Raw genomic sequence first — 18,518 nt, 5'->3', positions numbered from 1 at the left:
TGAGAAGGGTGCAATCTAGGTGGCTCTCCTAAAGAGCTGCTTAGAGTAAAAGTTTTGTTAGGTTTTTTATTTTCAGTGAGTCCTGCTGGCAACAGGCTCACTGCATCGAGGGACTTAGGGGAGAGAAGTGAACTCACCTGCGTGCAGGATGGATTGGCTTCTTAGGCTACTGGACACCATTAGCTCCAGAGGGAGTCGGAACACAGGTCTCACCCTGGGGTTCGTCCCGGAGCCGCGCCGCCGACCCCCTTGCAGATGCCGAAAAGTGAAGAGGTCCAGAAACCGGCGGCAGAAGACTTTTCAGTCTTCATAAGGTAGCGCACAGCACTGCAGCTGTGCGCCATTGTTGTCAGCACACTTCATAGCAGCGGTCACTGAGGGTGCAGGGCGCTGGGGGGGGCGCCCTGGGCAGCAATGATAGTACCTTATTCTGGCTAAAAATACATCACATATAGCCCCTGGGGGCTATATGGATGTATTTAACCCCTGCCAGGTCTCAGAAAAACGGGAGAAGAAGCCCGCCGAAAAGGGGGCGGGGCCTATTCTCCTCAGCACACAGCGCCATTTTCCCTCACAGAAATGCTGGTGGGAAGGCTCCCAGGCTCTCCCCTGCACTGCACTACAGAAACAGGGTTAAAACAGAGAGGGGGGGCACTTATTTGGCGATATGACTATATATATTAAAATGCTATAAGGGAAAAACACTTATATAAAGGTTGTCCCTGTATAATTATAGCGTTTTTGGTGTGTGCTGGCAAACTCTCCCTCTGTCTCCCCAAAGGGCTAGTGGGGTCCTGTCCTCTATCAGAGCATTCCCTGTGTGTGTGCTGTGTGTCGGTACGTGTGTGTCGACATGTATGAGGACGATGTTGGTGAGGAGGCGGAGCAATTGCCTGTAATGGTGATGTCACTCTCTAGGGAGTCGACACCGGAATGGATGGCTTATTTAAGGAATTACGTGATAATGTCAACACGCTGCAAGGTCGGTTGACGACATGAGACGGCCGGCAAACCAATTAGTACCTGTCCAGGCGTCTCAAACACCGTCAGGGGCGTTAAAACGTCCTTTTACCTCAGTCGGTCGACACAGACACGGACACTGACTCCAGTGTCGACGGTGAAGAAACAAACGTATTTTCCTTTAGGGCCACACGTTACTTGTTAAGGGCAATGAAGGAGGTGTTACATATTTCTGATACTACAAGTACCACAAAAAAGGGTATTATGTGGAGTGTGAAAAAACTACCTGTAGTTTTTCCTGAATCAGATAAATTGAATGAAGTGTGTGATGATGCGTGGGTTTCCCCCGATAGAAAATTATTGGCGGTATACCCTTTCCCGCCAGAAGTTAGGGCGCGTTGGGAAACACCCCTTAGGGTGGATAAGGCGCTCACACGCTTATCAAAACAAGTGGCGGTACTGTCTCCAGATAGGGCCGCCCTCAAGGAGCCAGCTGATAGGAGGCTGGAAAATATCCTAAAAAGTATATACACACATACTGGTGTTATACTGCGACCAGCGATCGCCTCAGCCTGGATGTGCAGCGCTGGGGTGGCTTGGTCGGATTCCCTGACTGAAAATATTGATACCCTTGACAGGGACAGTATTTTATTGACTATAGAGCATTTAAAGGATGCATTTCTATATATGCGAGATGCACAGAGGGATATTTGCACTCTGGCATCAAGAGTAAGTGCGATGTCCATATCTGCCAGAAGTTGTTTATGGACACGACAGTGGTCAGGTGATGCAGATTCCAAACGGCACATGGAAGTATTGCCGTATAAAGGAGAAAAAGACCACGTCTTTTCAGCCTCAGTCCTTTCGTCCCCATAAGGGCAAGCGGGCAAAAGGCCAGTCATATCTGCCATGGGATAGAGGAAAGGGAAGAAGACTGCAGCAGGCAGCCCATTCCCAGAAACAGAAGCCCTCCACCGCTTCTGCCAAGTCCTCAGCATGACGCTGGGGCCGTACAAGCGGACTCAGGTGCGGTGGGGGGGGGGGTCGTCTCAAAAGTTTCAGCACGCAGTGGGCTCACTCGCAAGTGGACCCCTGGATCCTACAAGTAGTATCCCAGGGGTACAGATTGGAAATTCGAGACGTCTCCCCCTCGCAGGTTCCTGAAGTCTGCTTTACCAACCTCTCCCTCCGACAGGGAGGCAGTAGTGGAAACAATTCACAAGCTGTATTCCCAGCAGGTGATAATCAAAGTACCCCTCCTACAACAAGGAAAGGGGTATTATTCCACACTATATTGTGGTACTGAAGCCAGACGGCTCGGTGAGACCTATTCTAAATCTGAAATAGTTGAACACTTACATACAAAGGTTCAAATCAAGATGGAGTCACTCAGAGCAGTGATAGCGAACCAGAAAGAAGGGGACTATATGGTGTCCCGGGACATCAGGGATGCTTACCTCCATGTCCCAATTTGCCCTTCTCACCAAGGGTACCTCAGGTTCGTGGTACAGAACTGTCACTATCAGTTTCAGACGCTGCCGTTTGGATTGTCCACGGCACCCCGGGTCCTTACCAAGGTAATGGCCGAAATGATGATTCTTCTTCAAAGAAAATGGACGATCTCCTGATAGGGGCAAGGTCCAGAGAACAGTTGGAGGTCGGAGTAGCACTATCTCAAGTAGTTCTACGACAGCACGGGTGGATTCTAAATATTCCAAAACCGCAGCTGTTTCCGACGACACGTCTGCTGTTCCTAGGGATGATTCTGGACACAGTCCAGAAAAAGGTGTTTCTCCCGGAGAAGAAAGCCAGGGAGTTATCCGAGCTAGTCAGGAACCTCCTAAAACCAGGAAAAGTGTCAGTGCATCATTGCACAAGGGTCCTGGGAAAAATGGTGGCTTCTTACGAAGCGATTCCATTCGGTAGATTTCACGCAAGAACTTTTCAGTGGGATCTGCTGGAAAAATGGTCCGGATCGCATCTTCAGATGCATCAGCGGATAACCCTGTCTCCAAGGACAAGGGTGTTTCTTCTGCGGTGGCTGCAGAGTGCTCATCTACTAAAGGGCCGCAGATTCGGCATTCAGGACTGGGTCCTGGTGACCACGGATGCCAGCCTGAGAGGCTGGGGAGCAGTCACACAGGGAAAAAATTTCCAGGGAGTGTGATCAAGTCTGGAGACTTCTCTCCACATAAATATACTGGAGCTAAGGGCAATTTACAATGTTCTAAGCTTATACAAGTTGATTTGGTGGGTGTGGAAGAGCCCACGCCTCACCAAACAGAAGAAATTCCTATGTTTGGAGCACTCTTTTGATTAGTATATATATGTGAATAAATGAAAACTGTATTTAATTTAAAACTTAGCTTTTATTAATCAAATACTCGACTAAAATATAATAACAGGGGTATACTAGAAAAATCAATTGATTATTCCCCTTCTAAGCAGTGGTAAAAATATGAATAAATTAGAGCAAATACTATCGTCTCAGAGTTTTGTATTTTGCTCAATAATTGATGACAAGAAAAATGATAGTAATCTATCAGACTTATCCAATAAGCAGCAGAAAAGACAAAAATTGAATTAATAGCAGAAAAATGAAAATAATCTAACAAATATCCAAGAGACAGCTAATCTATATAATCAGAAATGTTATAAATAGGTTCAACTTCAATGTCTCACTACAGTTCACTGATCCCATCTGCTGTCTGACCTCATCATAAGAGCGGAGGACAGATGAGAGTGGGATCGTGGGTTGTGCCGTGGAAAAAGAGACAGCGGACGGCAGCCTGAGAAGCCGTGTGTGGTGTTAGGCGAACCCTGTTGCCACTTGCCTTGCAGGGTCCGGATGCGCCACCGGAGACCAGGTGTCCGTCCGTGAGGGTGAAGATTGACAGGAAGGGAGAAGATGTAGGAAGTGTCGGATGAGTGTGTCTGACCCGCAGGTCACTGTACATTACCACTCGCGATCTCCCCGAACTCGATGGAACATTGCCGCTCAGCCGCTCTGGATAACTGCTGCTGGTCACGGCTCCCCCTGCAGTGAGGAGTCCGTGCGTGAGGCCGTTAGTTTACGTACGTTTCACCACCTGGGCTTGCTCACCTGGCAGCCTATAGTGGTGTTCAGATGGTGCATTTAAAAAGGGATCATCAGCCAATCACTTTCCTCATATCCTAATTACCTAATTATGGCATGAATCTGTCCGGCAGACCCATCCATCAGGCAATACTTATTCTATTAGATCCCGACCTTTAATAGTTTGTATACGTGGATCACAATGATATCATACTGATTAGAATAATATTCCAAGCGTAAAAAGGTATCGAATGGGTATTTAGTTAATGAGCAGAATTTGGGAAAAGAATTATGGTTGATCAAATCAAAAAGAAAAATTTTTTATAAACTGAGATATCCTACAAAAAGTGAAAGTTTAAGACCCAAAATCATTTTGCGCTTTCCTAGTATACAATTGTAAATTAGAATAATCAATATGTTAGCGAAAGATTTAGACTATGAATTTATTGATACAGAAATTAATTAATTTAGTGAGGGGGAGGAAAAGGAGTGCAAAATTCATGGGATAAGGAATAAATGGTAATAATAATAATGAAATAATATTAGCGTGCATGTTAGTCAAAATACCAGCGACAAAAAGTTAGTGACCCTATGATCATGATTAAGATAAAGGTAACCGTAGTTACCAAATTAATGAGCCTATGTAAAAATTAAATAAGAATATAATAAAATATAGTAAGAGGACAACTCATGTTTTGGAGATGATAATATCTGGGACATGCATCTTTGCACTGTCCCAGCCAATTATTCCCCACTGTTATTGTGACCATAGAGTCTCAGTTATTCCGTCATAGTCAGTTTAGGGTATTTATTAAGCACTGAGAAGGAATAATTAAGGAAAACGAAGGGGGGGAAAAAAGGGGGGGGGGGGAGGGAGGTGCGGGGGGAGGGGGGAGGGGAGAGGGGGGGGGAAGTGGGAAAAAAAGGGGGGGGGGAAATGAAGGGAAGGAAGGTGGAAGGAGAAAGAAGGAAAGGAATGTTGAAGTGAGGAAAAGTGTATGTGTGATAGTGAAAAATAGGTGGTTATAATACGAAGGAAGCTTATTTAATTAATGTGTATCATAGGTGTTGATAGTCTGTTTGGAAATGTTTTGGAACCTAATTGTGTACTATGGCTGCAAGTGATAGGTTTGAGTCCTATATGTAAGTCTGCTAAAAATTAATGAAGCAGATGTGATTGAAGCCTAATATTTGTGATGTCGTGAATGGAAAGTGTAAAAAATAAAGTGACAGAAATTAGTGACATTAAACACAAAAATTACTTGTGCACACGTGAAATAACACAGAACAAATGTTTGTTGGTGATGAAAATATCACCTTGTTAGATAGTGTCAAGAGGTGTACCCGGTTAATGTACAAACATGAAAGGATAAATAAAATAATGATGACTGTAGATAATAATAAGACTTATATAAATAAAACATGTTGTATATTGGGGAAAAAAAGGGAAGGGACAGGGGAAGAGTGAGTAAGGAGGGCACCGAAAGAAGAGTGAACTGAGAATATAGTGATAATTGTATATTGTTAGAATGCGCTGACACTTAATTTGCTATTGCAGTTATTGTATTGATATGGTCTAGTGAAGATTGACCTGATACACACCATGTAATAGAGGTATGTATTGCAGGCCGGGGTAGCACAAATTTGTTAAGGCTGAAGAAAATCCAAATTTGAAGATGAGGTGTCTCTATACCCCATGTAAGTGATCATAGAAACACCGTATAGTTTATGTGTTCGTTGAGACCTGATGGAGCTAAGCTTCCCAATAAGTAGGTCCACTGGCTCTCCTTTTTGAGTAATTCCTGCATTACATCACCCCCTCTAATTCCGAGTTTCACCTTTTCCAGGCCGAAGGCTTGCATTCGATGGGTGTTGTCATTATGATGGAGATAGAAATGTCTAGCCACCGTGGTTATTTGTCGGAAATTCTGCATGTCCCTATCCACATTCCGAATTGTTCCTGCATGTTCCAAAATTCGCTGTTTAAACATTCGTGTGGTTATTCCCACGTATCTTTTACCACATAGGCACTGTAGGCAATACACCACGTTGGTTGTTTTACAGTTAAAGTAATCAGAGATCCTGTGTCGATTACCAAACTTATCTGTAATTTCTTGTATTGGCTTCATGTAATCGCAGGCCCTGCAGGTCCCACATGGGTATGTGCCTCTTACTGAGGGAGAGACAGAGGGAAGTCGTTGGTAATGACTTTGTACCCAAAAATCCTTTAAATTGGGTGACCTTCTCCAACTCATCGAGACCTTGTCTCCCAGGCTCGTTGCTAAGTCTGGGTCAGACAACAAAACATGCCAGTGTTTTTGTATGCCCTCTTTAAGTTGTCTCCACTCCTGACAGAAGTCTCCCACGAATCTCAAGTCATCTTGATCCTTCACTTTCTTTTCTTGGAAGATAAGGGAATTCCTAGTTGTTTTCAGAAGGGAGTTGCGTGCCTTTTTAATAGATCTATTACTATAACCTCGTTCCTTGAGACGGGCCGTCACCTCCTCGCTTTTGTGTCGGTAGGTCGCATCATCCGAACAGTTCCTCTTTAATCTTAGGAACTCCCCTTTGGGTATGTTCGCTATAGTGGGAGGGAAATGTGAGCTGGAATTATGGAGAATACTATTTGTAGCAGTTTCCTTTCGATGTAACTCTGTAGCTAACATATTCCCTTCATCTCTATAGATTTTTAGATCAAGAAAAGAAATTTCCTGACTGCTGTGATTCATTGTTAGTCTCAGGTTGAGGTTGTTCTTGTTGAGATCTGTAAGGAAATCAAACAGTTCACGTTCAGAGCCATCCCAAATGACGAGAACATCATCTATATAGCGCAGCCAGGTGATGATATGCTGTGTATGTTGATCATTGCTGTCAGAAAATACGTGTTCTCTTTCCCACCACCCCAGGAAGAGGTTGGCATATGTGTTCTTTCTTTTTGGCATGGAAGGGATATTTATGCACAGAAAATAATTGTGAGGTATGGGGAGAAGCCGATCTCACATGCATAGTAGTATTTATACCGCCAGGTGAAATTTAAACTTATATTATCAGATTGGACCTTATGAGACATTGAAGTTGAACCTATTTATAACCTTTCTGATTATATAGATTAGCTGTCTCTTGGATATTTGTTAGATTATTTTCATTTTTTTGCTATTAATTCAATTTTTGTCTTTTCTGCTGCTTATTGGATAAGTCTGATAGATTACTATCATTTTTCTTGTCATCAATTATTGAGCAAAATACAAAACTCTGAGACGATAGTATTTGCTCTAATTTATTCATATTTTTACCACTGCTTAGAAGGGGAATAATCAATTGATTTTTCTAGTATACCCCTGTTATTATATTTTAGTCGAGTATTTGATTAATAAAAGCTAAGTTTTAAATTAAATACAGTTTTCATTTATTCACATATATATACTAATCAAAAGAGTGCTCCAAACATAGGAATTTCTTCTGTTTGGTGAGGCGTGGGCTCTTCCACACCCACCAAATCAACTTGTATCTGGTACACTATTCCTGGGAGCACCTCCAACGTCAAAATAGTTGCCCACTTGGGCCAAATTTGTTTTTGTCTAGTTGGTTCTTGAGATTTGTCATTTAATTATAATCAGTCTGGTGCAGGGTGAACCTAGTTTTGCTACAATGTTCTAAGCTTAGCAAGACCTCTGCTTCAAGGTCAGCCGGTATTGATCCAGTGGGACAACATCACGGCAGTCGCCCACGTAAACAGACAGGGCGGCACAAGAAGCAGGAGGACAATGGCAGAAACTGCAAGGATTCTTCGCTGGGCGAAAAATCATGTGATAGCACTGTCAGCAGTGTTCATTCCGGGAGTGGACAACTGGGAAGCAGACTTCCTCAGCAGGCACGACCTCCACCCGGGAGAGTGGGGACTTCATCGGGAAGTATTCCACATGATTGTGAACCGTTGGGAAAGACCAAAGGTGGACATGATGGCGTCCCGCCTGAACAAAAAACTGGACAGGTATTGCGCCAGGTCAAGAGACCCTCAAGCAATATTTGTGGACGTTCTGGTAACACCGTGGGTGTACCAGTCGGTGTATGTGTTCCCTCCTCTGCTTCTCATAACCAAGGTACTGAGAATTATAAGACGTAGAGGAGTAAGAACTATACTCGTGGCTCCGGATTGGCCAAGAAGGACGTGGCACCCGGAACTTCAAGAAATGCTCACAGAGGACTCATGGCCTCTGCCGCTAAGAAGGGACTTGCTTCAGCAAGTACCAGGTCTGTTCCAAGACTTACCGCGGCTGCGTTTGACGGCATGGCGGTGGAACGCCAGATCCTAAGGGAAAAAGGCATTCCGGAAGAGGTCATTCCTACCCTGGTCAAAGCCAGGAAGGAGGTGACCGCAAAACATTATCACCACATGTGGCGAAAATATGTTGCGTGGTGTGAGGCCAGGAAGGCCCCACGAAGAAATTTCAACTCTGTCGATTCCTGCATTTCCTGCAAACAGGAGTGTCTATGGGCCTCAAATTGGGGTCCATTAAGGTTCAAATTTCTGCCCTGTAAATTTTCTTCCAGAAAGAATTGGCTTCAGTTCCTGAAGTCCAGAAGTTTGTCAAGGGAGTATTGCATATACAACCCCCTTTTTGTGCCTCCAGTGGCACTGTGGGATCTCAACGTAGTTCTGGGATTCCTCAAATCACATTTTAAACCGCTCAAATCTGTGGATTTGAAATATCTCACATGAAAAGTGACCATGCTGTTGGCCCTGGCCTCGGCCAGGCGAGTGTCAGAATTGGCGGCTTTGTCTCACAAAAGCCATATCTGATTGTCCATTCGGACAGGGCAGAGCTGCGGACTCGTCCCCAGTTTCTTCCTAAGGTGGTGTCAGCGTTTCACCTGAACCAGCTTATTGTGGTACCTGCGGCTACTAGGGACTTGGAGGACTCCAAGTTGCTAGATGTTGTCAGGGCCCTGAAAATATAGGTTTCCAGGACGGCTGGAGTCAGGAAAACTGTCTCGCTGTTATCCTGTATGCACCCAACAAACTGGGTGCTCTTGCTTCTAAGCAGACGATTGCTCGTTGGATTTGTAGCACATTTCAACTTGCACATTCTGTGGCAGGCCTGCCACAGCCTAAATCTGTCAAGGCCCATTCCACAAGGAAGGTGGGCTCATCCTGGGCGGCTGCCCGAGGGGTCTCGGCATTACAACTCTGCCGAGCAGCTACGTGGTCGGGGGAGAACACGTTTGTAAAATTCTACAAATTTGATACCCTGGCTAAAGAGGACCTGGAGTTCTCTCATTCGGTGCTGCAGAGTAATCCGCACTCTCCCGCCCGTTTGGGAGCTTTGGTATAATCCCCATGGTCCTGACGGAGTCCCCAGCATCCACTAGGACGTCAGAGAAAATAAGATTTTACTTACCGATAAATCTATTTCTCGTAGTCCGTAGTGGATGCTGGGCGCCCATCCCAAGTGCGGATTGTCTGCAATACTTGTACATAGTTATTGTTACAAAAATCGGGTTATTATTGTTTTGAGCCATCTTTTCAGAGGCTCCGCTGTTATCATGCTGTTAACTGGGTTCAGATCACAGGTTGTACAGTGTGATTGGTGTGGCTGGTATGAGTCTTACCCGGGATTCAAAATCCTTCCTTATTGTGTACGCTCGTCCGGGCACAGTATCCTAACTGAGGCTTGGAGGAGGGTCATAGGGGGAGGAGCCAGTGCACACCACCTGATCCTAAAGCTTTTACTTTTGTGTCCTGTCTCCTGCGGAGCCGCTAATCCCCCATGGTCCTGACGGAGTCCCCAGCATCCACTACGGACTACGAGAAATAGATTTATCGGTAAGTAAAATCTTATTTTTCCAGGGAATGCTTTATATCCATCCTCCTTTTATTCCTCCTGCAGTGCCTTGGGATTTAAGTTTAGTCCTAAAGTTGCTTCAAGTTGCCCCATTTGAAACACTACAGCAAGTGGATCTTAAATGGCTTACAGCTAAAGCTCTCTTTCTACTGGATATTGCTTCAGCTAGAAGAGTTTCAGATTTAGGGGCATTGTTATGCTGTCCTCCTTTTCTGATTTTTCATCCAGATAGAGCAGTTCTCAGAACCAAATCTGGTTATCTTCCTAAGTTGGTCTCTAAATTCCACCTTAACGAAGAAATTGTAGTCCCGGCCTTCCAAGGGCCGGACCTTTCTGCGGGAGATGCATCATTGGATGTAGGCCATGCCTTAAGGATCTACGTGGATCGTAACAGTGCCATCAGAAAGACAGACACTCTCTTCGTTCTCTACGGATTTCACAAGAGAGGATGGTCTGCTAACAAGCAGACACTGATGAGGTGGCTTCGAATGACTATTTCTGAAGCATATCCTCAAGCTGACCTCCCTATTCCGACTAATGTCTCTGCTCACTCTACTTGTAAGGTAGGTCCGTCATGGGCAGCACAACGTGGTGCTTTAGCTGAACAGATATGGAAGGCAGCCACATGGTGTTCCATTAACGCATTCATTATACATTATGCTTTTGATACATTTGCCTCTCAGGATGCTGAATTTGTTCGAAGGATTCTCCTGTCCAATCAGGAGCGTCCCCACCACTAAATTTGCTGTGGACCCTGCAGGAGAAATATGTAGTTATGGTAGAATTACCGTCGATAACTCTCTTTCTCCTAAGTCCGCAGTATCCACAGGGATCCCACCCTGATGCACCTCATTTGAGGATCCGTTCACCTACTAACCTCTTCCTTCTTTTACGGTATTGTTTGCATGTGTGTTCTCGCCTGATTAGGGCTCTCTATGGTGCTCCTGCCTTGAGCTTTGGAAAACAACTGAATTGCCCGAGCTAGGAGGCGGGGATATAGGGGACTGGCCCGTTGTATTCTGGGAGAGTGCCAATCCGCTGACGGTACCTCATATCCCAGTGTTTATCCTGTGGATACTGTGTACTTAGGAGAAATAGAGATATCGACAGTAAGTCTACCATAACTACATATTTGTATCGTTGTTGTTGTTGTTCTATTTTTGTTGTAAAATGACAAATGAGATTTTCATGATTGCTAAATGTTTCAGTTTGCTTATAAATGTTTCTCAATGTATAGAGATAACAATATCAATACTAAGCCTTTTAGTAAAAAGCTTACTCTAAAACCACATTCTATTAATGTATGCTTACTGGCCATAAAAGGTTTGATGAGCCATATCTCACCAATATGAAAACAGATTACCATTCTAGTTATAGAGTACATTTATTGTAGGTTCTAGATCAGTTTGGTGGCACGCCCCGGGTCTCTGGTGAGTTTGCATCTTCTAATTCATAGTTTCACTCTTTGTCCAGGCCCCAGCAGTGCCAATGAAGAAAATGAATCCAGTGGAAGGAAGGAGGAAAATGTTGGAGGTATAGAGATGCCCCCACCTGCTTTCTTTAAAGACTACTTTATAATAACTCGTACACAGCTGGAGGGATTAGAAGTGCATTGTATGGTGCAGGCTGTTCCAGCACTGGTGGTTAAATTAATGACCTAAACCAAAGCCTCGAAACCTTTCCTCCTTGTTTCTTCCCTCGTCTGCCCTCTAACAATATTTTCCTTGACAGTCCATTAACCCTCTCACTTACTAGGGACACTGGCATAGCTCGGGCAGTTATTGGGCTTGTTTCTATTTCAGGATGTGGCTAAGAAAAAAAGACTGGACATCAGACAACTGGAGAAAGAGAAGAGACAGAGGGAGCAGGTGTGCGCTCTGCTGTGTTACCATATTGAGCAGTTCATGTCTGATTTTCTGTATTTTGTTGTATTATTTGTAGAAAAACAGTGGTGCAACATGAAAAGCTAAAAGTGTGCATATGCGGTTTTCCCCCCAAATAATTTTTCAAGCACCACACTTATAACCTTATATTCCTTTAACTATACTAATCCAGTAATTGAGCAGACGGGAGAGTAGACCAGAAGCAAGCCAGAAAGTCAGAAGACCATTTTTCATTCCAAGTTTGTATAATTGCTCAAGTGCAGGGTCACAGAACAATCACCTAGCACTGACTGCCAAGTGCTAAGGGGCAGGGGCCTAATTCAGTAAGGACTGCAAATTCTACTAATTAGCAATATTTGCACTCTTTCTGTTCGCATGCTGGGGGCCACCCATCGCAGGGTAAGACCGCCTACCATGCTGACCGCAGCCTCCCCCCCTCCCAACAAGCAGAAACTAAGATCGCATCGCAATTTCTGCTTGTTAGCAGAAATTAAGGTTGCGCAGTAGGGCCGCCGCCATGTTTCCAATTGCTGTGGCTGCGTGTGACATCACGCCCCTGTTCGCAACTCGCCCCCCCTGGCAATAATTGACAGGCAGAGGCGATCGCATTTTCTGCGGCCCCCTCCTCAGAAAATGCGTGCGCAGGATGGGGGCATCTTTTTATTTTTTTTATTTTTTTTGCAGTTGGATCGCTTACTACGATTCAACCTGAATTAGGCCCAGAGTTCTGTTCTCAAGTGGCACCAACTTTACATAAACACATACTGCTGACTGTTGCAACCTATTGTCAGTACTTGAGGAATAGGAGTTAAAAACACCTGATATAAATATTTGGACAGCCTAGCCTTGCATATTTAAGAATATATAGGCGACTAACAAAATGTTACTTGTGTACATTATGATGCGCGTCCGTATTTACCCCATTCTCACTGAGCGTATGTTGGACTTCTGTACTAACATCACAGAAAGTGCATGTACTAGAAGGATGTGGTGAATGAAATGCAGCTTCCATTTTATACTGTGACACTCAGTGGATGCCTGGTTTAATGCAGAAATTTGGTATAGGAGATTCTTCCATCACCCTTTGGTTAGCTACACGTACAAGACAGTAAGCAGGACAGGACCTCGGGAGTTTATTTACGCAGCGATTCTGATCGTGTTTATGCCTGAAATGTAAAAAAGCAATGATTGTACTAGCTTCAGACCAGACCCTCAAACAGTGATTGTGTAGATGTGTAACCCGGACACTCCAACCGTCGGGTTGCACCTACCTGTTTCATTTGTCTCAGTTTCTCAATGCAACCTAATGCCTGTAATTCTTAGCACATTATAATATATTTATTTTAACCTATAACAGATGAACTTACTGAAAGCTGAACAGATGAGACGACTGGAAAAGGAAAGGGTGAGCTGGAGCTTCTGATTGTTTCACCTCAAAAATAGTCCTAGCTAAAACGTGTAGTGTCCTCTCATTTTCTACCTTGCTTACTCACTCAATCATTGGGCCTAATTTTTGCAGAGGTCTGTGATCAGGTAGTCACCGGCCAGGGAGAGTGAAAACCCGCCCTGTGCAAGTGTGCGAATGCATGTGTATGCCGTGCAAAATTTCTGCCAGACAGTGGACAGCTGCAAATCAATTTGCAACTGATTCGACATCGAATGATTTTTCCAGTCTGTGCGCAGCCCAAGACTTACTCCTACAGTGCGATACAATCAGGCTGATCAGTGCCGGAGCTGACGTCACACACCCTCCCAGTAAACGCTTGGGAACGTCTGCGTTTTTCCTGACACTCCTAGAAAACTGCCAGTTACCACACCCAAATGTCCGCTTTCTGTCAATCGCCTTGCAATAGAAATTTGTGCACCATCCTGTTGCTGTTTGGCGACGTGCCTGTGCATTGCTGTGCATACGCATGCGCAGTCATTCGATAATCGCCCGTTGTGCGAGTTCGCACAACAGCGATCAGGTCTGTATCGGGCCCTTTGTTACAAGAAGACAGACAGGGAATTTGTGTTTCTGAACTGCAGATTCATTCATTGCTTTCCACTTGCATCATCCTCCAGTTTGATAAGGTTGCTGCTATCAGGGCAATCTGTATTTTGCCACATTGGCTAGCATTGCTGCTTCACAGAACTCAGGTTATGGTTCAGTTTCCGTCAGAACCCAACATGTGTAGAGTTTGTATGGACTGTCCATGTTTATGTAGGTTTCCTTCCACACTATAAAAACAGCGGTAGGTTAACTGGGCTGACAAAATTAACTTTAGAGTGTTTGTATGTTGCTTCTGTGTGTAGGGAAATAAGACTATATATGTTCCACGGGGTCAGAGATTGGTGACAGTAATGAAAACATCCTCTGTAAAGCTCTGTGTAGTATGTGAGCACTATATACTGTAAACAACTGTATTTTATACATTTGTTATTATCCATGTTAGTGCACTAGATGGCAGCAAAGTGACAGTAAAATGATTTTGTGAAACAAGTTTATAATGAACTGTCAGGGAGTAATGTTAACATTCCTGAGCCAAGCTATTGGGCATATTACTTTCCACGGCCGGATTGATTTAATTAGCAGGGATTACCCCATGCGCAAATCTCAGATGGTGGACGCCATCACTCGCGCCGTGAGGAAAAGTCTGCAAGAAAATGGAAAATCGGGTGTACACGCGCATGCTAAACCACTTGATCAAGCACCCTAGCAGAAGCACGCGGTAATCCCTAATTTCAGGCATTGGATAAAGACTATTTCATTGAATAGCTATTCCCCGCACTCCGGCTAATTGAATATGCATGATTTTTTTTTTTTCTCTTTGTACTCCGCCTTTTTAGAACTTTAGTCATCTTTTTTATTAATAACAATGGTAATAATAATAATATTATTATTTATTATTATTATTATTATTATTATTATTCTTTATATGGTTCGAACATGAGTCCCCTGCCCCAGTGAAGCTGAAGTCTGTTAACCTATATGTATATTTATTATAGGACATTGGGGCACCCAGACAATCTCATTCAGGGTTTCTCTACACAAAATGTAACCCATGAATCCTGAGCTATGAGGCTGCACTGTGAATTGTACTTTTACAATTTTAGCCTAGAATTTTAAAACCTTGCTAAATTTTTATTTGAAACCTATTTATGTATGGTTATAATTTTGCTTTTCCAACCAAATTTAGGAATATTTTTAAGGTCCATGTAAAATAATATATAAGTAAGTTCTTCGTAGTTAGGAGACCAATTGCCAATGTCTGCTCACTCGGTCAGAACGTTACCCACTGGATTTTTACAGCATGAATTAGTAATAGTCGAGTTTATGGTTTACCTTGATAAATCCTTTTCTCTGACGTCCTAGTGGATGCTGGGTACTCCGTAAGGACCATGGGGAATATGGGGCTCCGCAGGAGACTGGGCACTCTTTAAAGAAAGATTAGGTACTATATCTGGTGTGCACTGGCTCCTCCCTCTATGCCCCTCCTCCAGACCTCAGTTAGAATCTGTGCCCGGCTCGAGCTGGTTGCACACTAGGGGCTCTCCTGAGCTTCTAGTAAAGAAAGTATTTATTAGGTTTTTTATTTTCAGTGAGATCTGCTGGCAACAGACTCACTGCTACGAGGGACTTGGGGGAGAGAAGCGAACCTACCTGCTTGCAGCTAGCTTGGGCTTCTAGGCTACTGGACACCATTAGCTCCAGAGGGATCGAACACAGGCCCAGCCTCGGTCGTCCGGTCCCGGAGCCGCGCCGCCGTCCCCTTTGCAGAGCCAGAAGCAAGAAGAACGTCCTGGAAATCGGCGGCTGAAGACTCCGGTCTTCATTAAGGTAGCGCACAGCGCTGCAGCTGTGCGCCATTGCTCCCTATGCACACCACATACTCCGGTCACTGATGGGTGCAGGGCGCTGGGGGGGGGGCGCCCTGGGCTGCAATTAGAGTACCTTACATTGCGAACAGCACATAATATAGTCTAATAAACTATATATGTGCAAAAATCCCCCGCCATAATATAAATATAAAGAGCGGGAGAAGTCAGCCGAGAAGGGGGCGGGGCTATCTCCCTCAGCACACTGGCGCCATTTCCTCTTCACAGCTCCGCTGGAAGACAGCTCCCCAGGCTCTCCCCTGCAGTTTCCAGGCTCAAAGGGTAAAAAAGAGAGGGGGGGCACTAAATTTAGGCGCAAACTGTATTGTATAGCTGCTATAGGGAAAATCACTTTGTGTTAGTGTAAATCCCTGATTATATAGCGCTGTGGTGTGTGCTGGCATACTCTCTCTCTCTGTCTCCCCAAAGGACTTTGTGGGGTCCTGTCCTCAGTCAGAGCATTCCCTGTGTGTGTGCGGTGTGTCGGTACGGCTGTGTCGACATGTTTGATGAGGAGGCTTATGTGGAGGCGGAGCAGGTGCCGATAAATGTGATGTCACCCCCTGCGGGGTCGACACCAGAGTGGATGGATATGTGGAAGGTTTTACACGACAGTGTCAACTCCTTGCATAAAAGGTTCGATGACATAACAGCTGTGGGACAGCCGGCTTCTCAGCCCGTGCCTGCCCAGGCGTCTCAAAGGCCATCAGGGGCTCAAAAACGCCCGCTACCTCAGATGGCAGACACAGATGTCGACACAGAGTCTGACTCCAGTGTCGACGAGGACGAGACAAATGTACATTCCACTAGGGCCATCCGTTGCATGATTACGGCAATGAAAAATGTGTTGCACATTTCTGACATTAACCCAGGTACCACTAAAAAGGGTATTATGTTTGGGGAGAAAAAGCAACCAGTGGTTTTTCCCCCATCAGATGAGTTGAATGAAGTGTGTGAAGAAGCGTGGGCTTTCCCCGATAAGAAACTAGTGATTTCTAAAAAGTTACTGATGGCGTACCCTTTCCCGCCAGAGGACCGGTTACGTTGGGAGACATCCCCGAGGGTGGATAAAGCGCTCACACGCTTGTCAAAAAAGGTGGCACTGCCGTCTCAGGATACGGCCGCCTTAAAGGAGCCTGCAGATAGAAAGCAGGAGGCTATCCTGAAGTCTGTATATACACACTCAGGTACTATACTGAGACCTGCAATTGCTTCAGCTTGGATGTGTAGTGCTGCATCAGCTTGGTCCGATACCCTGTCTGAAAATATTGATACCCTCGACAGGGATGCTATTTTGCTAACCATAGAGCATATTAAAGACGTAGTCTTATATATGAGAGATGCACAGAGTGATATTTGCCGACTGGCACCTAGAATTAATGCAATGTCCATTTCTGCCAGGAGAGTATTATGGACTCGGCAGTGGACAGGTGATGCGGATTCTAAAAGGCACATGGAGGTTTTGCCTTACAAGGGTGAGGAATTGTTTGGGGATGGTCTCTCGGACCTCGTTTCCACAGCAACAGCTGGGAAGTCGACATTTTTACCTCAGGTTCCCTCACAGCCTAAGAAAGCACCGTATTATCAGGTACAGTCCTTTCGGCCCCAGAAAGGCAAGCGGGTTAAAGGCGCGTCCTTTCTGCCCAGAGGCAGGGGTAGAGGGAAAAAGCTGCACCATACAGCCAGTTCCCAAGAACAAAAATCCTCCCCTGCTTCCACTAAATCCACCGCATGACGCTGGGGCTCCACTGGTGGAGCCAGGTGCGGTGGGGGCCCGTCTCCGGAACTTCAGCGACCGGTGGGTTCGCTCACAGGTGGATCCCTGGGTTCTACAAGTGGTATCTCAGGGATACAAGCTGGAATTCGAGACATCTCCCCCTCGCCGTTACCTCAAATAGCCTTGCCAGCTACTCCCCAGGACAGGGAGGTGGTGCTGGCGGCAATTCACAAGCTGTACCTCCAGCAGGTGATAATAAAAGTTCCCCTCCTTCAACAGGGACGGGGTTACTATTCCACAATGTTTGTGGTACCGAAACCAGACTGTTCGGTGAGACCCATTCTAAATTTGAAATCCTTGAACACTTTTATATAAGGAAGTTCAAGTTCAAAATGGAATCGCTCAGGGCGGTTATTGCAAGCCTGGAAGAGGGTGATTACATGGTATCACTGGACATCAAGGATGCTTACCTACATGTCCCCATTTACCCACCTCACCAGGTGTACCTCCGTTTTGTGGTACAGGACTGCCATTACCAATTCCAGACGTTGCCGTTTGGTCTGTCCACGGCACCGAGGGTATTTACCAAAGTAATGGCCGAAATGATGATACTCCTTCGAAAGAAGGGAGTTATAATTATCCCGTACTTGGACGATCTCCTTATAAAGGCGAGGTCCAGGGAGCAGTTGTTGGTCGGAGTAGCACTATCTCAGGAAGTACTACAACAGCACGGCTGGATTCTGAATATCCCGAAGTCGCAGCTGGTTCCTACGACGCGTCTGCTGTTCCTGGGTATGATTCTGGACACAGAACAGAAGAAGGTGTTTCTCCCGGAGGAGAAGGCCAAGGAGTTGTCATCTCTGGTCAGAGACCTCCTAAAATCAAAACAGGTGTCGGTGCATCACTGCACGCGAGTCCTGGGAAAGATGGTAGCTTCTTACGAAGCAATTCCATTCGGCAGGTTCCATGCACGGATCTTTCAGTGGGATCTGTTAGACAAGTGGTCCGGATCGCATCTTCAGATGCATCGGCTGACCACCCTGTCCCCGAGGGCCAGGGTGTCGCTGCTGTGGTGGCTGCAGAGTGCTCATCTACTCGAGGGTCGCAGATTCGGCATACAGGACTGGGTCCTGGTGACCACGGATGCAAGCCTCCGAGGTTGGGGGGCAGTCACTCGGGGA

General features: G+C 45.4%; 1 protein-coding gene across 3 annotated transcripts in view; it reads left to right on the top strand.

Moving 5' to 3' along the window:
• NEK1 (NIMA related kinase 1) overlaps window positions 1–18,518 on the top strand; it is a 344,019-nt gene that overhangs the window by 90,348 nt on the left and 235,153 nt on the right. For 2 of the 3 annotated variants that reach the window (XM_063920622.1, XM_063920624.1), the window contains exons 11-13: window positions 11,353–11,412; window positions 11,682–11,747; window positions 13,120–13,167. In XM_063920622.1, coding sequence (XP_063776692.1) covers window positions 11,353–11,412; window positions 11,682–11,747; window positions 13,120–13,167 — 174 coding nt within the window. The remainder of the gene's footprint in view (window positions 1–11,352; window positions 11,413–11,681; window positions 11,748–13,119; window positions 13,168–18,518) is intronic. The other variant, XM_063920623.1, reaches the window with a different exon arrangement.

This window comes from Pseudophryne corroboree, chromosome 1 (assembly GCF_028390025.1).
Source record: "Pseudophryne corroboree isolate aPseCor3 chromosome 1, aPseCor3.hap2, whole genome shotgun sequence".
Taxonomy (NCBI): domain Eukaryota; kingdom Metazoa; phylum Chordata; class Amphibia; order Anura; family Myobatrachidae; genus Pseudophryne; species Pseudophryne corroboree.
This window is presented reverse-complemented; position numbering and strand designations above follow the sequence as displayed.